At 50.7% G+C, this 20,458-nt stretch overlaps 1 protein-coding gene across 2 annotated transcripts; it reads left to right on the top strand.

Annotated features, from left to right (window-relative positions):
• Nucleotides 1–2,910: 2,910 nt before the first annotated feature.
• On the top strand, nucleotides 2,911–20,413 carry KDELR3 (KDEL endoplasmic reticulum protein retention receptor 3). 2 transcript variants are annotated; one of them, XM_079936608.1, is made up of 6 exons: nucleotides 2,911–3,211; nucleotides 6,398–6,539; nucleotides 11,537–11,637; nucleotides 15,151–15,309; nucleotides 16,164–16,416; nucleotides 17,280–20,413. In XM_079936608.1, exons 2-6 carry the CDS (start codon nucleotides 6,398–6,400, stop codon nucleotides 17,318–17,320), a joined length of 696 nt encoding a protein of 231 aa, XP_079792734.1. In that variant the 5' UTR covers nucleotides 2,911–3,211; the 3' UTR covers nucleotides 17,321–20,413. The 2 variants fall into 2 exon arrangements, with proteins under 2 accessions (XP_079792734.1, XP_079792735.1); XM_079936609.1 differs by lacking the exons at nucleotides 2,911–3,211; nucleotides 6,398–6,539 and adding an exon at nucleotides 7,063–7,334.
• The last annotated feature ends 45 nt before the right edge of the window (nucleotides 20,414–20,458 follow it).

Raw genomic sequence — 20,458 nt, 5'->3', positions numbered from 1 at the left:
TGGTCCCACAGGGGCCCGGAGAGCTTGTGCAGAGGGCTGGGAGGGCTGGAGGGGAAGGGGACTTGGGCCAGGCAGGTGGGACAGCTGGGGAGGGGAGGGAAAAGTCCACCTCAAAATGCCAGAGCCGAAAGAGAAAAACAAATACCATATGTAACACATATATATGGAATCTAAAAAAAAAAAGGTTCTGAAGAACCTAGGGGCAAGACGGGAATAAAGTAGAGAATGGACTTGTGGACACAGAGAGGGGGAAGGGTAAGCTGGGATGAAGTGAGAGAGTGACATGGACATATATACACTACCAAATGTAAAACAGCTAGTGGGAAGCAGCCACATAGCACAGGGAGATCAGCTCGGTGCTTTGTGACCACCTAGGGGGGTGGGATAGGGAGGGTGAAAGGGAGATGCAAGAGGGAGGGGATACGGGGTTATATGTGTACATATAGCTGATTCACTTTGTTATACGGCAGAAACTAACACACCATTGTAAAGCAATCATACTCCAATAAAGATGTTAAAAAAATTAAAATTAAAAAACAAAACAAAATGCCAGAGCCACAGGGTCCAGAGGTTACTGGCCCAGAGAGCTTCTTAAAGTCAGACAAGCCCATTCTACAGATGGGGCAAACTGAGACAGCTCAGCTGCTTAGATTAGAAATCACACCAGGACACAGCTGGCCTGCCTCAGAGCTCTAAAGTCCCAGCAGCCCTGAGGGGTGAGGACCGGAGGTGGGGAAAGGGGAGCTGGGGGTCCAGAGGACCCATCCTAGCAAGCTGGGCTCTGGGCACAGAGGACTCTAGGGGTCTCTCCCGCCCTCCGCTCCCACCCTCGCCCACCCCCCAGCACTCAGTAGTCACCAGGGTGGAATATTTTAGCACCTATAGAAAAACCGCCACAGACGGCCGTGGCAGCTGTTGCTAAGGAGACGCTCCCAAAATAGCCCCCCTCCGCCAACCTTTCCCGCTGCTGCTCCTGCTGTGGGGAGGGGAAGAGGCCAGGCGGAGAGGGGGTGGCACACGAGCCCTGGCCTCAGGTTCACCCACCCACCCTTGCCCCTGGTGCCCACACTGGCCAAAGACCCAGGCAAGCTAAAGACCTGGGCAGCCACAGGTCTGCAGAGGGGGTAAGAGTGAGCTGAAGCATGTCTGTGGCCGAGGCCACAGTCCTTAGCTAGGGGAAGGTCAGCCAGATGAGGGGAGATGGGAGAGAAAAGAGTTCCTGCACCCAGGACCCCCAGCACACTCCCACTCATGCACAATCACAGACCTCACAGTTTTACACACCCACTTGTGCACACCACAAGTACAAACTCACAAATGTCCACCTAAATATGCATATACAGCATCAAAGACACAAATAGATGCATGGGCAAACACATATGCCACAAATACACAACATACACCTGCAAGCACATACCACACAGCCGTAAATACACACATTTACATACACACACTCAGATACACATCCCAAGTACACACACCCCCCCAACATATGCATGCCGGGCACATGTGTACACACACACACACACACACACACACACACACACAGACACCAGTGTATATATAGCCTCACAGCACATGAATACACAACTGTCCACACATGCCCAGCTTGTGGCATTCAAAGGGCACTGAGTAGTGTGTCCTGGGCTCTGTCCAGGGAATGTGTTCTGGGACCTTCTATGATCCAGCCAGAGGGTGGAAAATTAGGAGGATGGGTGGAGGGTGGTCTCTGTGAACACCTCTAACTGGGTGGTCTGGGGACCAAAGGATCCCTGGTGCCTGTGGGAGATCTGCCCTGAGCCCATTCCTTAGGAAGCAGAAAATGGGGGCAGGGAACTCTCACCTACTGACTGGAAACCTCCCGGCATGGAGAGTTCGGAGCCCCAGGTTCCCTGTGCAGCTGGTTGTCACCAAGGATGCATTTGGGGCTGGGGTTATGATGAGGACCAGAAGGCATTAGGTTAGCGATGGTGGTGGTCCCTGACAGGGGCAAAGCCCTTTACAGTTTATAAGCCACTTTTACACTCGTTGTTTCACATACTCGGTAACAACTACTCTGAGATATTGGTGGTATTGTCCCCATCCCTGAGACCCAGACAGGAGAGGGGACTTGAAGACCACAGAGCACTAGCAGAGCTGGAACCAGACCCCAAGGAGATGCCAGCACACAGCCCTATGTGCCTCCCACTTGACTAGGAGACACAAGCTGGAAAGCGGGCCAGCAGGGTGCAGAGCTCGGCTTTGCCCCTGATTTGCCCTATGGTATTGGGGAGTAGCCAAGCCCTCCATCTCCCCACCTGGAAAGCCGAGAGTGAATCCCTAGGGGTGTATTCAAACAGCAGTTTATGGCCACAGTCAGGGCTGGGAGTGGAGTTTCCCAGATGCCCTCGGGATGCCAGCGCAAGGACAAAGGGCGCGGAGTCGCTCCCCTCCGCACTTGGCCAGCCGCCCTCTCGCTCCAGCCTCGCTCCGTGGCTCCGGTTCAGCAATCCGGGCTCCGGGTCTTCGGTGGCGCCTCGTCATTCCGGAGACTCGGCTAGCGGCTCGCGGTTGCCTTGGGAACCTCGCCCCGGCCCTAGCGCGAGGTGCGCGATTCTCCGCGCAGGGCGCTGAGCCCGCGCCGGACGCTGGGAGATTGGCCTTTGGAGTCTCTGAAAGACAGCTGTCGCCAGTGGCGACGTGTCGCCAGGGCATCGCGGACAGGGTTGGTTTCTTTTTCTTTTTCTTAATTGAGGTGTAACTAACAAACAGTAATACACCTTAAGAGTACAGCTCAGTGAGTTTTTACGTAGGTATAAAACTCATGTAATCACCACTCGGATCTAGATACAGAACACTTCCAGCGCCCAAGAAGGCTTCCTCGGACAGAGAGGTTACAAAAAATTGTCTCTTTTGCGCTTCTCCTGGAATAAACCGGCGAGGGAGTGATTGTCTTCTGAGGACACGGAATTTCCGTGTTTTTGCCCGGCTCTGCTTTGCCTCGTTGGGCCTCAGTGTCCTGTAAAGGGGAGCAAGGGACTGGCATTTGTTGCGTGGTTCACTCCTTGCAAAGCGCTTTAGAAACCTAACTTTGACCCTGATAGCTACCCTCTGAAGTCAGTACTTGGTTTACCCTCAAGTTACCGATGAGAACACTATGACTTGGAGAGGTTAAATAAATTGCGCGAATTCGGACAGCTCGTACGTGGTGGAGCTTGAGCCTCGAACAAAGGTCTCTCTAACCTGGACGTTCATCCTTCTCCCCTCTCCTATTTTTTTTTTTTTTTTTCCTTTCTTGTTTTGGCTGCGCAGCACTGGGAGACTCCGACCAGGGAGTGGTATCATACATATCTCTGCGCCTTTGCGCATGTAGTTCCTTCTACTTGGGACTCTGTTCTCTTCCCCCAGGCTCTGTCCTTGAGACAGGCTCCTATTCATCCTTCAATGCCCGGCTCTGGCATCCTCTGAAGCCTTCCTAACTGCAGTTCTCCCTCATGACTCCCCCTAGCCCAGGGTAATTACTCTCTCCTCTGCGCCATATCCAATGCATGCACAGGCACCCGCCTCCCACGGTGCCCCAAGGGCTCCTTAAGTCTGCACCTACAATCAACCTGCAAGGCGCCTGGCACACAGCTGCTCTTCAATAAATGTGCTTGGGACTGAAAGTGGAAGAGAGGTTTTGGAACCTTGGTTCCCCGCCGGGTAAAAATGGGGCGCATACTAGGCCCTGCCGTGTGTCACCCAAAACGTATTGAGCAGGAGTGGGGAGGGGGAAGCTTCCAGAACACCTGAGGCGGAACCACAGGAAGGTTGCCCTCAGCCCACCCCCATTCTATTAGGGAATAGACTCGTCCACGCCTCTTGCGGGGGCGGGGTGGGGCGGGCGCTGGACCTCGGGCTCGGGGCTTCCTGGGAAGAGTTCATTCCTCCCACGGGGGGAGCGTCCACTTGCTGCCGAGACCAGAGAAAGCCATAGCGGCCCCCAGGAACCCGAAGGGAGTCCCGGGAGCCCGGGCCAATAGCTCCCACCTCCTTCCAGGGCCCTGCCCGGCCAGAAGCAGCTGATTAAGTGGTGGGGTGTCCTCAGGATCGTGATTTTCCCTTTATATCCACACTTTCCTTCCCCACAGAACTTGAGGCAGTTAGCAGGATATTCAAAAGAGCGGTGAAATATAACAAAGGGCTAGGACCAGGTAGGAAAAAAAGACTACACATACATCTTTTCTTCCTATAATTGAGCAACTGTCCCGTTCACTCTCCCATAAATCTGACTTTGAACATACAGTTTGCTTTCTTAATGAGGGAAAAAGAATCCTTGCCCTTTGAACGGAAGGAAACTTCCCCCTTGGCCTCCCCTCAATTGCATTCCTACAGCAGACAAATTTCGAGTGTCAGGAAAGTGAGGCTGAGTAGTGAGGGACTTGCCGGGAACCACCCAGCGTCCGGGAAAGATAGGTCCGACAGTGCAGGTGGCCAGCGTGCCGGCCTGCTCTAGAGCCAGGGGAATGAAATGAGTGGGGATTTTCCCCCGCTCTTCGTTGGGAGCTTTGAAAAACGCTCCACCTTGAAGATGGAGTAGGTGTGAAAAAGGCGGGGCTCATTACTAAGGACAGAGTGGTAGAACCTTGGGGAGAGGAGGTCTATGTGACCTGTGGGAGCAAGACACAAGTTTGAGCCTCAGATTCCTTATCTGCAAAATTGGGGTGATGAGTTTTCTGTCCTGAGACATAGGGAGTATCGGTTTCATAGGGAGACTGCGAAGACTAGATGTAAGGAGGACTGAATAACAAGTCAGCAATACTTCTCTCTTCATTATCCCCATCAACAGATGGGAAAGCTGAGGCCCAAGGAGGAGACAAGGCAGGCTCAAGGCCACCGTGGCAGGCCCAGGACAAGATCTTGAGTTCTTCCCCCTCCACCACCGTGGGGGTCACTCCTCAGACCTCCCCTGGCCTGGGCCAGTTCCCCTGTGGTCCCCCTGGAGAAATAGAGGGAAGAGGATTCTAGCCTTGTTCCATCCCCTGCTGGCAGTTAGGGCTGCTTCTCAAGAGGACAGATGTTTTACCAAATGGCAAATGCACGTGCTTTTCCCTGGCTTGGGGAGGAGGTGGGCGCTGAGAAAGAGATGCCAGCTGGTTGGGCAGAGAGAACTGTAGCCACACCTGAGGGATTTAAATAGCCACCGCCTTCTCTGGGCACTGACTGGAGGGGAGGTATCTGGGCAGGGCTGGGGTGGGGGGTGAGCAGGGAACATAGCGGCCCATTCAGAACCTGTCACAGCCCTGGGATGAGTGCCTGGCTCTTCCTCCCAGAAGAACTGTGACCACGCATCTCACTTCCCTGGGCCTCGATAGGCTTCTCCTGCAAAGTGAGATTTAAAGCCTGCTTCTGAGGGTGACTGTTGAGGCTGAATGGCGAGAACCTGTCTAATGTGCCTGACTCACGCTTGGCACCCGGTAGATGCGCAATACTTGATGGCTATCCCGGCCAGGGCAGGAGTCCCCGCTGCAGCATCCGTGACAAATGGCACCCACCCCCCTGCTCACCTGCCTCATATGACAGGGAGCTCATCACCTCCCATGACAACCCACAGTGTAATGTCATGATTTAATTGCATGAACCCTGAAGTCAGACTGTGTGGTGGAATCCAGGCTCCACTATTAATTTCTGTGTGACCTTAAGCAAATTACTTAAGCTCTCTGTGCCTCAGTTTCCCCAGGGTAGAATGGGGATAATAACAGTACCTCCCTCTTAGTTTTGCTTAGATCAGTGCTTCTCACACTTTCACGTGCACACAAATCACTCAGGGATCTTGTTTAACTGCAGATTCTGATTCAGTTGGTCTGGGGTGGGGCCCGAGATTCCGCATTCCCAGCAGGCAATACAGACGCTGCTGGTCCTTGGACCACATTTTGAGTCTCAAAAGACTGCCTTGCCCTGGGAGTCATGGTGAGGGGGCCATGGAAGGGTCACAAGTAGAGGAGTGACAGACTTCATCATGGCAAAGCCTCTCTGGCTGTCTGTGATGGGGAGGGGGGCCACAGAAAGGAAGCCAGTAATTTAGGGAGAGATGAAGGTCCTGAGTGGGAGAAGGGGCTACAGGGGTCAAAAGGGCGGCGGTGATAAGGGCCCTTAACACAGGCGATCCACTACTACAGATGCAGAGACCAAGGCCCAGAGAGGGTGTCTGACCTGCTCAGGTCAGGCAGCCCTGACAGGCCTCCTGCCCACAGTTGGTCCTTCACCCTTCACCCCTCCCAACTTGCTGGCCAACATTCCCCAGCCCTCTGGAGTCTCTTCTGGCCTGTGCTCCTGTTTAACATTTTGTCACACCAAGAAGAGGGAGATACTAGGGAGGACGCTGGTTCTCCCTGAGAGACCTGACCTCTTCCATGCTCACAGTGATCCCGTTTTACAGATGAAAAAACTGAGGCCAAGAGAGAGGAAGTCTCTCAGCACCCAGGCTGGAACCAAGGTCAGCCTGACTTCCAGCCAGAGAGTCTTTGGTTACCATTGTCCAACAGGTCAGGTCAGGACAAGGCGGCTCTTCAAATTAACAGGTGAGAGGGTGGGGAACCCAGCTCCAGCTCTTCTTCCCACCGGAGGAGTTCCAACCCCAGGCTGATGATGACAGTAGCAGTGGGTCACCGTTTATGGGGGGCTTCCAACCTGCTGAGCTCATGCCAAGCAGTGGCACGCGGGACACCACTTCACCCCAGCACGGGTCTTCTTAGCCCTGTGTACAGATGAGGGAACCGCGGCAGAGAGAGGGACTCAGTGGCTTGCCCACGGTCACGTGCGGTAGGACCCCGGGTTCCGAGCAGAGGAGGCAGAGTCCCGGACTCCCGGCGGACCCTTCTCCGGGTATGGGGGGTGGGGCGGGCGGGACGTGGCAGGCACCTCGCAGACGCACAGCGGCCCCGGCGGCGGGTGGCGGGCCCAGGCCGCGGGAGGCTGGCCCAGGCCGGAAGCCCCCCAGCCCGCGGAGCCGCCCCGCCCCGGGAGCCGCGGCGCTGGGCTGGGCCGGGAGGCGGGATCTCGGGATCTCGGGCGGCGGCGCTTCCTGGCTCCCTGGCACGGCGGCAGGCTCGGCCACGTCACCGCCTCGCCAAGAGCGCGCTGGCGGAGCGGCTGCGCCCGGACGGGAGCGCGGAGCTCGGGGGCGCGGGCAGGGGCGCGGGACCCAGAGGCCGGGGCCGGGGACGTGGCAGCCGCCTCGCCCGCCAGAAAGTTTCCCAGGAGTTGGCTGAGAGCGGGCCGGACCATGAACGTGTTTCGTATCCTGGGCGACCTGAGCCACCTCCTGGCCATGATCTTGCTACTGGGGAAGATCTGGCGCTCCAAGTGCTGCACGGGTGAGGGGCGCTCCGGGCGGGAGGTGGGGCCCCGGGGGCGGAGGGCCAGCCGCACGCCCCTGCTGCAGGGCTTACGGGGAGCCTCCTGAATGTCTGTTGAGGGTGGGCACTTCGGCTTGGGGGTGCTTGAAACTGTTTTTGCGTAGCTCAGCTTCCAAAGAAAACTTAAAATTGTACCATATCACAGAAAAGGGACCCGCGGAAGTTACGGAGGGAAGACGGGCTTGCGCCTCCATTGACCGACCCCCTCTCTCCCCTGCTTGGCATTGCCGCTGCTAGTTGGAAGAGGAGGGGGAATAAGGAGGAGGTGACACTCTCTTTGCTGCCCAGGAGCAGCATCCCTTGGGGCCCATTGTTCTTTCTGCCCCCACCCAGGGTGGGGACCGGGGCGCGGGGGAGAAGGAGGTGCACACACAGGAAGCGGCTCCAGACCCTCAAGGTCTTCTCTTTTCCTGCCCCCACCACTCTCCCCTCCCCCTCCCGGACTTCCCCCCTCCCCCCAAGTTGGGCCCTCTTTCCTCCCCAGCCTGTGCCTCAGGCGGCTATGATGTGGCAGGAGGGGCACCAGCCAGGCCCAGGTGGGCATGGAGCCGCCCATGAGCAGAAGCCCAGGGAGGGCGGGAGGGGGTCCCCCTTTTGCCCAGCAGTCTGACCGCCCTGCTAGGGGTTTGGAGAAGTTTCAGGGCTGGACTGGTGGTGGCCAAACAGACCCCGTGTATTAAGAGGCTGCTGAGCTGCCTGCAGCCGTCTCTGTCCACTGGTGTCCTGGAGGCGCCTGCCCTGTGCTTGGCACTGGGGTGAGGGGATACAGAGACGTGCCCAGGCTCCTTGTGGGTGCCAAGGAGGCAGAGTGGACCCCTGAGGCTTCATGGAGGGAGCAGCTCTGTGCTGGGTCCTGGAAGACAGGCAGGGTGTCACCCAGGAAGGGTGTGTTGTGTCACAGAGGGCAGGGCATGTCCCAGGGATGGTGAGCAGCCCAATTTCGGGGTGGTCTGGGAGGGAGATGAGTCCAGGGGGGGTGGGTGGTCATATGTGAAAGGGCCTTGTCTGTCAAGTAGGGAGTTGGGACTGGGAGCCAAGGAAAGTTGGGGAGCAGGGGAGGGGCTCGGAGGGGACCCTGGAAGCTGTGTGGGGAGGCTGAGAGAGGAAGCAGAGAGCGTCGTGGAGGCTGCTGGCCCAGGGGGCTTGGTGGGGGGGAGAGGTGGGTGCCGGTGTGAGGGTCATTGCAGAGGGAGTGATTCCAGACCTGGAGGCCATTCGGGTTTGGGGTCTCCAGGGAAATGGGCACTCACGGGCCCTCAGGTTCCCACTCAGGGGAAGTGGGCCAGGAGCCCTGAGAGGGGCTCCAGTGAGAGGAAGAATCTAGGTTGAACCTGTCCCTGCCACTGGAGGGCCCTGGATGGGGTGGGCAGCCGTGACCAGGAGGGGGCTCTGTTCCCCATCCCACTCTGCCAGGCATTGTACCGGGCACCTGGGATATAACCGGGCAACAGGCAGAGATCCTGGCCTGGTGGAGCTGAATCTATCAGTGGGAGACTGCCAACCAGCTACAGTGGTAGCAACCGAGTAAATGATACGGTTTGTCAGGGAAGCGAAGTGCTATTGGAAAAGGAAAGGGCGGGTGAGCAGTGGGGCCTGTGTGTGTGCGGAGAGGAATCAGCACAGGCCTGGTTGAGAACGGAGGGGGTGAGGTTCCTGGATGCCAGCCCGTCAGCCCCGAGGAGCAGGGCCTGGTGTGACACCCCTGTGACCCAGCCCCGAAGGCAGGAGACTGGAGCTTCATTCTTGCTCTGCCACGGACTCACTGTGTAACCTTGGGCCTCAGTTTTCCCATCTGTCAAATGGCAGGAGGTCTGTACCTGGCCAGTGGGTCCCCTGAGGGACTCTGGCCGGGTACTGGCTCCTGTTCTCCTCTGTGTCCTGGGGTCTCCATGTGCAGCTTGCTTTGGTGGAAATTATTCACTGCTTTCAAAACAGTGTGAAAAAAACATTGTGCTCAAGACCTCCAGGGCTCCCAAAGAGCTAAGAAAATGTGAGTGAAGCCCAGGGGCCTGGCAGGCTGGGGATGGAAAGAGGGGAGGAGTGGGGAAAGGCCGAGTGAGGGGGTAGCCAAGCATCCCCCGCTAGAGCCGCCTGGACCCTCCTGAATGGGGCTGAGGACCCCGCTGGCCAGACCTCAGTGAGGGCTCAGGGATGTGGCATCACGAAAGGCATAGCTCCGAGCTGATCAGTATTGCCTCCTGGACTCCGACCCCCTCCCCCAGGGGGCTCCTTCACCCACAGCCAGCCCCACTGCCAGACCCCCAGGGAGGCACTCGGGTCCTCACTGAATCCTATCTAGTCCTCACGTCAGTCCTGCCCCATTTTACAGTTGAGGCTCAGGGTTGCCATGCTGGTAGGAAAGCTGGCAGGTGGACCCAGCCCTCTCCAGGATATTAGGGGCTTCAGTGGTGTTCATCGTCAGTCGTTAGGATTGTCCCCTCTCCCCAAAATGTCCCTCACCAGAGGAATAATTAGAAAAGGCACAGATCAGGCGTACAAAGGAATCAAACCCTGAATCCGGTAATGTCACTTCTTGGTGTCAAATTCCCCAGTAGATCCATCATAGTTAGAATAAAATCCAGGGGTGAGGGGACAAAGGTGAGAGAGGCTCAAGGATGGCTCTTGGTTTTCTACCTTGAGCACAAAGGGGATGATGGTGGCAGAAGAAGGACAGAAGACAGGAGAAGGAGGGGGTTCAAGGGGAGATGGTGGATTTAGTCAGGCAGGAATATATAGGTCAGAGATCCAAGGAGAGTCTGGAGCCAGAGGGTCCCTTGTGTGTCGGATGGGATGGCAAAGGGACAGAGGGAGAAGACAGGTAGCCCTCTGAGGATTAGGTGTTGAGGAGGACAGGAGTGGCCAGAGGCGGTGAGAAGCTGGCAGCGTGGACAGCCACAGAAACCTGGAGAAAGGTGTGGTTGGGATAGACGGAGTGCTCTTGAGGAGTTGGGTGGGTGAGATAGAGTTGACGTTTGGATGCAGTAACGTGGGCATCGGGGACCATGGGAGTGGTTTGGTGAAGTATCCAGACTGCTGTGGGCTTAATGGGGCAAGAGAAATGGGAGGCAGGGCAGCTGCTTGCTTTTACCCAGGAACCGCCTCCACGATGTATCAAAAGTGGGCAAAAGTTGACTAAGGAGCATGATGGCTAATTGTAGCCTCGATTCCTGGATTAGATCCTGGAACAGAAACAGGGCATCAGTGGGAAAACGTGAAAAGTCTGGAGTTCAGTCAATAGTGCTATACCAATGTCAGTTTCTTAGTTTTGGCAAATGTTCCGTGATTGTGCACGGTGTTACCATTAGGGGAAGCTGGGTGAAGGGTAGGACTCTCTGTACTGTCTTTACAACTCTTCTGTAAATCTAAAATTGTTTCAAAATAAAAAGTTTAAAGAGACCAAAGCAGATGAGGAAATAGCATGGAAAGTACAAACCCAGTTTTGTCAACTTGATGCGTCCAAATGTGTCATATGTGTGCACATATGTGTTGTGTGTATCTGTGCACCAACAAAGATCTGGAAGATCGCACACTCAGACTTTGGGATTCAGGTGATTGTTGCTTTTTAAATTACATCTCTATGTATTATCTGGTTTTTGTTTTACAATGAGTAAAAATAGTCATAACTTTTATAACTAGAAAAAAAGCTTTTTTAATCTTTAAAATTTGGAAAAATAAAATAGAATGTTCCCTTGGCCCTGTGCCTTCCTCCACCTGCTGTGGTCTCCCTGGTGAATCAGCACCTTGTAGAGTCGGTGAGTTGTTCTCCAAAAGATGGAGCCCTGGGAATTGTCAGTGGAACCCTGGGGGTAGAGCAAAGAGGAGCCTTGACACTTACCCCCTGCAAGCCTGACTCCCCCCATCCCCACGCCCTCCCCAGAGCAGGAACCAAGGCAGGCACGCACAGGGGCCCTGGGAACTTGGTGTTCATGTCTTGATTTGGAGACTGGGTGACAGATTACAGCCTAATGAGAGTAAAAGACTCAAGTGACCCAATGGGAAGGGGTGTTTCCTGGCCCTCTGAGGGTGACAGTGTCCTGGACAGGGTGTCATTATGAAGTGGACACTCTGGAGGCCTTTCCAGCTCAGGCTCTGGGCTTCTCGAGTGTGTGTGAGCCTGGCCGTCTGTGTTCTTATTGTCTCCTCTCCCCATCCGGCTACAGGTATCTCCGGGAAGAGCCAGATCCTTTTCGCTCTCGTCTTCACCACCAGGTACCTGGACCTGTTCACCAACTTTATCTCCATCTACAACACAGTAATGAAGGTAAGGGGGATGGGCAGCCATGGTGGGGGGCTGCCAAGCAACCCCCAGACGGTGAGACAGTATACTTGGGGACTCAGGCTGTGGAGCCAGGCAGACCTGCATTTGAATCCTGGCTTTGCTGTTAGCAGCTGTGGGACCTGGGCTTGGGCAAGTTTTCTGGCCTCTGTGCACCTTGGTTTCCTCCTCTACAAAATGAAGAATAGGTGTACTTACCTCAGAGGATTTTGTTGTGAAAGTTAAACGAGGTAATAAATGTAAATACACAATAGCTGTCATATATTAAAAACTCCATCAAGGTTAGCTATTATAATGGTTAAAAAATAAGCAAAAAATCGGGGCTTCCCTGGTGGTGCAGTGGTTGAGAGTCTGCCTGCCGATGCAGGGGACACGGGTTCGTGCCCCGGGCCGGGAAGATCCCACATGCCGCGGAGTGGCTGGGCCCGTGAGCCATGGCCGCTGAGCCTGTGTGTCCGGAGCCTGTGCTCCGCAACGGGAGAAGCCACAACAGTGAGAGGCCCGCGTACCGCAAAAAATCAAACATGGTACCCTGAGCTTTCAGAGAACTTATTCGTCCATTTATCTGACAATTATTTATTGAGCACCTACTGTGAGCTAGGTACCTGAAGGAGATATATGCGGCACCTATACTCACAGAACCTACATTCTAACCGGGGAGACAGATAATAAAACAAGTAAGAAAAACTGGTTAGGGATAAGGCTATGCAAATAAGTAAAATAGGATGATGTTTCCTTCAATTATAACGAAAGAAGTTTTAAAAACAGGGTTACGTGATAGAGAACGACTAGGGAGCTATTTAGGGAGTGTCATCAGGAAGGGCCTCTCCAAAGAGGTGACGTGTAAGCTGAGATCTGAGTGACACAAGGATTAAGCTCAGAGGAGGAGCATTCTAAGCAGATGGAATAGCTGATGCAAAGACCCCCAAGACAGGAACAAGCTTGGTGTATTCAAAGGACAGACAGAAGGCAGGCACGCTGGGAGCTCAGCAGGCGAGGGCTACCTGCTGGTGGTAGGGGTGCCGATAGAGGGCTGGGTGAGGGCAGATGATCCAGGTGAACAGTTTGGATTTGGTTTTGCCATGGGAAGCTGTTGCTTTGAAGCTTGGTCCTGTTTTATAGACGGAGAAACAGCATCTCTCAGCCCTGGGCCATAGCTGTGAGGTTTGGCTGGGATGAGACATTTTCTGAGATTTTAACCAACCATCCAACACAGTTTAGTGGACGGAGCCCAGGTTTCAGAGTCAGTAAAGTGGGATGTAACGGTTTGGATGCTGGTAACAGAGACTTGAGTTATTTTAATAAGGTAAGGATTTATTTTTATCTCATTCATAACACAAAATCTGGAAGTGCGTAGTCTAGGGCCGGGATGGCATCTCCTTTTAACTTTCTGCTCTGCCAGCTTTAGTGTAACCAGCGCTTGAGCTTGTTACCTGTGCAGTTGCTCAGAAGGGCCCCATGCTTGGTTTAATGCTTTGCTGTTGCCATTTTGAAATACTTATTTTTTAACAAGAAGCCCTGCAAATGATATAGCTAGTCCTGACTGTGATATCTATCCTCAGGTTTGCCTCAGAGTCACAAAATAGGTGCTAGAGCTCCTACTATCACATCACATTCAGGACGGGAAGGAGGAGGAAGGGGAGAAAGAGCAATAGGGTGCCTGTCAGCCGGGTAAGCCCTTTTTAAAGAGCTTTCCAGTGACTTCCATCTACATGTCACTGACCATCCTTATGTGCAAAGGAGGCTGGGAAATTAGTTTTTAGTTGGGCACATTGTCTAATAGGAGTCCTGTTTTTAAGGAAAAAAGGCTACATGGGAGGAATCCTACCTATCTTGCAGGGCTATTGTGAAGATGACATGAGATAATCTGTGTAATGTACCTAGCACCCAGAAGATATTTAACTGAAAGTGAGTTCTCTTTCTCTATATCAGGGATGTCCCTTTGGGATTCTGGGCATATTGTTCCTGGGATTGGTGGAATGGAGGATGCTGTTACTTGTGCACTGTTGAACTCAGTGTGAACTACAGTCTGAGGTCCTGAAATCGCTGTCTCCTTAAATCCAACACAGAAGTAGCAAACACCACCTGCTTAGTTTATTTCTCTGCCCAAGGGTCTGACTTGGGCAGTCCTGGCAGGGATTGTAAACCCAGCCCTTGCCATGGCTGAATGAGGTCTCGGATCCTCAAAGAGGCCAGTTTCCGAATTTGTGAAATGAAGAAGTGATCTCCATTTCATTGATTCATTCACTCATTCCAGCATTTGTTTTGTGCTGGGCCCTGAGTTAGATTCAGAGGTGGACAGGGCATGGACCCGCTTATGGAATCTCCTCTCCTAGGGGAGACAGACTGGTACCCAGACATTTACAGAACATGTGCTCACAAGCAGCAATGAGTATTTTTATATGGGGGTATGGTGACACAGAGCATGTGTGCCTCGTTCTGGTGAGAAAAGACTTTGAGGAAATAACCTGAGTTTTGAAGTGCAAACATTAGTTTTCTAGGCTAGTGTCCTGGACCAGCAGAGCAGTATCACATACGAACTTGCTAGAAACGCAAAATTCTCAGGCTCGCTCAAACCTACTAAATCAGAAACTCTGGGGGCAGGGGAAGGGGCAGCCATCTACATGATTTTGATGCACATTCAAGTTTGAGAGCCTCTTGACTACGTTAGAGGCCAGATCATAAAACCATTATATGCTGGAGGACAGCTACTGTAGTTAGAAAAAGAGCACTTTTCTGAAGGATTGATGGTCAACTGATTCAAGTCTTTGTGGAAGAATGCTCTCAAGTCACTGATGCAGATCCAGGAAGTTGAGGCTTTAGAAGAGCCCTGGGGGCTTCCCTGGTGGCGCAGCGGTTAAGAATCCGCCTGCCAGTGCAGGGGACACGGGTTCGAGCCCTGGTCCGGGAAGATCCCACATGCCGCGGAGCAACTAAGCCCGTGCACCACAACTACTGAGCCTGCGCTCTAGAGCCCTCGAGCCACAACTCCTGAAGCCCGCACACCTAGAGCCTGTGCTCCGCAACAAGAGAAGCCACTGCAATTAGAGGCCCGCGCACCGCAACGAGGAGTAAGCCCCCACTCGCCACAATTAGAGAAAGCCCGCACGCAGCAACGAAGACCCAATGCAGCCAAAAATAAATACATTTAAGATAAATAAATAGCCATGGAATGCCACTAAGTCCCCCGACAAAGACCAATTCTGTTTTTTTTGGCCTAACATTCCACAGTGAGAGGACGCCTGGGCACCTTTGTCTTCATGGTAGCACTATCAGTCCCAGTTAGAAGCATGGAGTTACTTAACAAAAAGGTCATTAGCTTCAGATTCTAGGTTCATTGGCCCAAGAGAAATGTGCAAGCACACTTCACCTTTTCCACCTTAAGGCAGAACACTAGCCCTTGGGTTTGGTAGGTCCCAACTCAGGGTGGCTTTGAAGCCCAGCAAATAGGTTGGGAAATGACTTTATCGATTCCCATGTGTCTCTCTCCCTTTTTAGGTGGTTTTTCTCCTCTGTGCCTATGTCACGGTGTACATGATCTATGGGAAATTCCGGAAAACATTTGACAGTGAGAATGACACATTCCGCCTGGAGTTTCTTCTGGTCCCAGTCATTGGCCTCTCCTTCCTTGAAAACTACAGTTTCACTCCTCTGGAGGTAAGGGAAGGGACCCAGACAGAGTACTAATTCCCAAAGGTAAACACACTCCCTAAAGTCCTTACCTCTGGACCCTTGGTAACATCTGGGCTACCTTTCTGCCACAACCATAGCCATTACTCTTGTATTGTTGTTATAAGTTTAGAAATTGCCAATAAGCTATTGACAGTGCTCCTCTTGAAAATGGGCACATCTAAATAGTCGTGTTCATAAACAAAGCAGGCATCACAGCACTCCTTAAGACTAAGACCCTCTGGCCAACTGGTGATTAGTGGATATTAGAGCACAGTCCAGACCCAGATTTCAGCTCCGGTCTGGCCTCTGACCCAAGAATCTTTGGGGCAACAAGCATCTGAAGAGATTCTGATGCTGGTGTTCATTGATTCCATTTTGAGAAACCACAGCCTCAATTAAATCAAGTTTGTATGACAGAATTCTGCAACAATTAAAAATTATGTTCTATAGCAACGTTCATGCTTGTGAAAAAAGCAGTACGCTTGAATCTCTTAAAAATATTTTTTATGTACAAAGAAAGGGGTGGAATGATACACTGATGAAAATAATTAAAAATTTCAAGAACATGATTCTGGGAGTTCCCTGGTGGACTAATGGTTAGGATTCTGGCTTTCACTGCCGTGGCCCGGGCTCAGTCCCCGGTTGGGGAACTGAGGTTCTGCAAGCCACACGGAGCAGCAAATAAATAAGACCTGAATAAATGGTGAACTAGTTCATCTTAAAAAAAATTCTCTTTTGCTTCACTGTATTCTCTCCAATAAACATTATTTTAGTAACTAAATTCTAAAGATGGCCCCTTCTTGACCAGCCTCCTCTGGCTACTTCTCTCTTTGGCTCAGATCCTCTGGACTTTCTCTATCTACCTGGAATCAGTGGCCATCCTGCCGCAGCTCTTCATGATCAGCAAGACTGGAGAGGCTGAGACCATTACTACTCATTACCTGTTCTTTCTTGGGCTATACCGGGCCCTCTACTTGGCTAACTGGATCAGGCGGTACCAGACTGAGAATTTCTATGACCAAATTGCAGTGGTGTCTGGGGTAGTACAAACCATCTTCTACTGTGACTTCTTCTACTTGTATGTGACCAAAGGTAGGTGCTGCGAGAACAGTGTTGCTGGCACTGGCTCAGCTACCAATCCATTCAATGTTCGAGGGGATATGGAAGTGAACAGAGGCAAGTCTGTGTGCCCCTCATGGTGCTTACATTCTAACATGGGAAGACAAATGTTTTCAGAAACTCTGTGCCATGAAAAAATACAGACCAGTAGGATATTTTAGGTACTATGCAGTGTACAGGGAAGACAGCTATGAGATAACATTTGACAAAATACTTGGGTTAGGAAAATATAGGACAAATACATTCCAGAGAGAACAGCTTACGTGTAAGCCCCAAGGCAGGAACCAGCTTGGTATGATAAAGGACAAAAAGGCTAGTACAGTCAACTGTAAACCTAGATACGGCAGGTCAACCAAGATTAATCACCTAGGGCCTCAGTTAAGTCAGGGTAAGGCATTCACATTGCATTCTAACCACAAACGGCAGCAACTGGGGTCATGTGAAAACCAATCCACCAGCTGCTGTGTAGGGTAAAAAGCAGCCAAAGCAGGGAGATGTTCTGGAGCAGCTGGAATTGGCCAGGAGGTGGTCATCAGTGGAAAGAGACAGGGACATTTCTCGAGAGTGGAGCTGATAGGAACTGTCAGTGCACTGGGTGTGAGATGTGAAATAAAGAAACTGAGGACAACTGCTAGATTCATGGCCTGCCAAGAGGGAGTGGTGGCATCAGCGTCCAAGATGGGGTCAGTGAACCTGTAGTTAAACCTGCAGAGATGTTTCCCCTTGGCTTTAACATCTGAATACATACTGTGAAATAGGCATTAGATACTAAGATTATGCACAAAGTTATAAAGGCGTCCTTTCACGATAGATACTAATTTGTCATTTTCTTCTAGTCCTTAAAGGAAAGAAGTTAAGTCTTCCAATGCCAATTTGAAGGTCCTCAGAGATGTTCTACACCTTAACATGGACACGAAGCAAGCTATTTGAAGTGTTCTCCTGGTGACTTTTACATGACTGAGACCAAATGTTAAAACTGAAGTCAGAAAAATGCTTAGTGTGGAATTCAGCAAAGCGCTGATCATTCTTTCTAGAAGACCTTCTCATCAGTATCTCCCTTAAATTATAGAGGTAATTAAAACTTGGGCCAATTACATAAGTATGGTACCCTCACAATGTCAACTGGACCATCATAAAAACCTTAGGTGTTTAACCCATGAATGGATCAAGTCAACTGTTGCTCTCTAAGGCCCTAGTGTGAGACTCATGCTAAGGAACAGCCAATCCCAATCCGGAAATATACCCTGCTGTGTATAAGGCAAAAGCCCCAAATGAAGATCACAGACAGCCCTAAGTATCAGGAGTGTACTGTTGTGATTAATTTTCACTTTCCAGGTAGGAGACCATCAAGTTTAGGGAGTCAAGATACAGAGGTGATATGACAGGTGGGAAATGTTATGAGGAAACGAATACCCCAGGCTTTACCTACTAGGTACTGTCTTGTTGCTCCCAAATTTTCGCACTAAGAACAATTAATCCCACCCCCCCTTTCACATTTTTAGGTGCTAAGGTGTTAGTCAATCAACATGGTCTTGAAGCAAATAAAAACTCTTAAGAGACTGTCACTGGCCTGTAGTCAGAATTTTTTAAGCAATAAAAATCTCACACCTTATTGTCAAGTGTTTTATTTATACCTACAAAAGAAACAAGATGGTATCAAAAGGACAATTTACAAACTAAGAATAGTAACATCAGCTCTTAAGCTCTTAGCATCCTGTGCCTGAACATCATACATCTACAAATCTTTCAAGTCTTAACGCAACAGGAATGTGTTCAGAAACCAGCAAGGACATAAATAGAGAGCACTGATCCCAAGCAAAAGCCACCAACCTTTTAGATGAGAGAAGTCCACACAATGAATTGTTAGGGAGGGACTGGGGAGAAGCAGCCCCACAGCTTAATATAGAAATCCTTTCCCTAAATGAGTTTCAATCGTGAGTACAATAATTAGCATCAAATGAGGATTCTTCTGCTCACATTCTGAAGCAAAGGCAGAACCTGAATTATGAGTGGCAGACATAGAGGCAGAAGACTTAACTCTGGAGCTATACAGGAAAAACTACTAGATTTCAGCTGTGCTCAGGCCACAATAGCTTTTGAATTTTGGGATATGCTGTTATTTTGACTTTATGATTACAATATCCCCGGTGGAAAAAGGAAAGCAAGTAGCAGGCCAAATACCGCTTGCTTGCCCAGAGACCTTGCCCGCAAAGGGATGCTTTCAAGACTTGCAAGAGAGTAGGACACGCCCTGTGGTGGCACCTTTGTGTTAAAAAAAAATAAAATAAAATAAAAATCAGAATTTTGGTGTAGAAAAAAATGCCTATAATGGACTAATCAGTGCTTAGACGAACTTTTTTTTTTTTGGGGGGGGGGGGTGACACTTTGGTTTGAAAGCACAGAGCGGTGTTGCCATGTTTTTCCTGTGCCTACCGTCCTCCCTCAGCCTCAACTTCTATAAGGAAGAGAAAAAGAAGTTAAGAAAGAAGAAAGTGGGGGGGTGGGGGGAGATATCAAAGTTCTCACATGCATACATTTCAGCTTATGCTGACAACCTACCTGTATGTCGCACATTCAACCACACTTTCAGTACCCCTCAGAAACAATCCCTTCTCTCTCCCTGAAGAATTTTAAGAGGAAAACAAAAACCTCAAGTATTTAGATATTTTGATCTTACAAACCAGCAAGCAATCTCAGGCCTAAGCCAAAGAATGCAGTGGAGGCTCCCCCCTTTAACTACACTGTGAATGAACAATATCAATAACAGTATTAAAAAATTAAGTCCCACACTAGATACGAAGAGATTTCTGAGGCTGTCTGATCTCCCTGTCCTGTTACAGTGAACACAAGAGCAGAAAATTCTTTCCAGGCCCATCTGCTATATGAAGTCTCAGTAAAACGGTTGGTATTACTATGAAGGGGACAATCTCACCTACCTTTCAGGTGGAGGAAAAGTAAAAGGACTTGGACTTTAGTCCACTACCTACCTGTAAAAAGCTGAGTGCAAAAGGATGCTGAGCAAAGTCTGCACCCAAAAGCTGTTACAAGCACTGCAGAGAACGGGAGTATGCAGAGAGTAAGAGTTCTTAATAAACCCTAAGACCCTTCAAGATAACTTGGCCAAAAGGGCTGAGTAGCTGGCAAAGGGTTGCTTTTACTCTAGCTCTACAAATACTGAGTTTAAAAAGAAAACCTGCCCACGGACTATACTGTTTATAATTAAACGTGGTTCTCACTCTGCAGGTGAATGCATATTTAACTGGTTCATAAATTTCCAATGAGCATTTATGTTCATTCTGCTCACAGCAGCTGTCTGGTTGGAAAATGAATTTCACAGATGGTCCCTGGTAACATGGGGAAGAAAAATAGGCAGCTTCCACCCAGATGCGGAGATGCTACATTTAACCATGACAATAAACATTTGGGATTTTTAATTTAAAGGATACACTTAAAAAAACTCAAGACTCAGCAATTTAATTTCTAACCTGACAATTAAAATGGTTATTTTTCAGTAATTGGGAAGGGGGAAGGCAGAGTGTAAGGGAGACAAAGCCAATTAGGAATTTTTAAAAAAACTGTCAAATGCATTTAACAAGCAATCAGCCAAAATGACAATGGCAAAGCACTGTCTTAAAAACTCATCAGGCCTGAGGAACCCTGTTCCAGCTTGAAAAAACATTAAAAAGCATTACAGAAAATGTGCAGGGAACTCCCTCTTGGTTTTCTATTCCAGTAACGAGAGCAATTTAAAGCACAGATGCCGTCTTCTTCTGCAGAATTCAACCCTCTACCCTCCCCCCCCCGACCGTAACTCAGGACAACAAAAAATGGGCTCCCACAAAAGGGCCTAACACCTTACTTTTTCTTTTAAAGATGAAAAATAGCTCAAACATCCTCAACATGCAAGAAGCTGGGGGGAAAGATCTCTTCCAGTCGGCTATACATATATATATACTTTTACAAAATCTGTTATTACAGACTGGATCATTTTGGCAGGCAGAAAAAACCTGGCAGT

This window comes from Stenella coeruleoalba (assembly GCF_951394435.1).
Source record: "Stenella coeruleoalba genome assembly, chromosome: 11".
NCBI classification, from domain to species: Eukaryota; Metazoa; Chordata; class Mammalia; order Artiodactyla; family Delphinidae; genus Stenella; species Stenella coeruleoalba.
This window is presented reverse-complemented; position numbering and strand designations above follow the sequence as displayed.

Bases quoted from the DNA above. Each gene is read 5' to 3' on its own strand.
- KDELR3 (XM_079936608.1), top strand. From the start codon at position 6,398: ATGAAAAAACTGAGGCCAAGAGAGAGGAAGTCTCTCAGCACCCAGGCT. The intron at 11,638-15,150 runs GTAAGGGGGATG...CTCCCTTTTTAG, and splicing joins TCTACAACACAGTAATGAAG to GTGGTTTTTCTCCTCTGTGC. The intron at 15,310-16,163 runs GTAAGGGAAGGG...TCTTTGGCTCAG, and splicing joins ACAGTTTCACTCCTCTGGAG to ATCCTCTGGACTTTCTCTAT.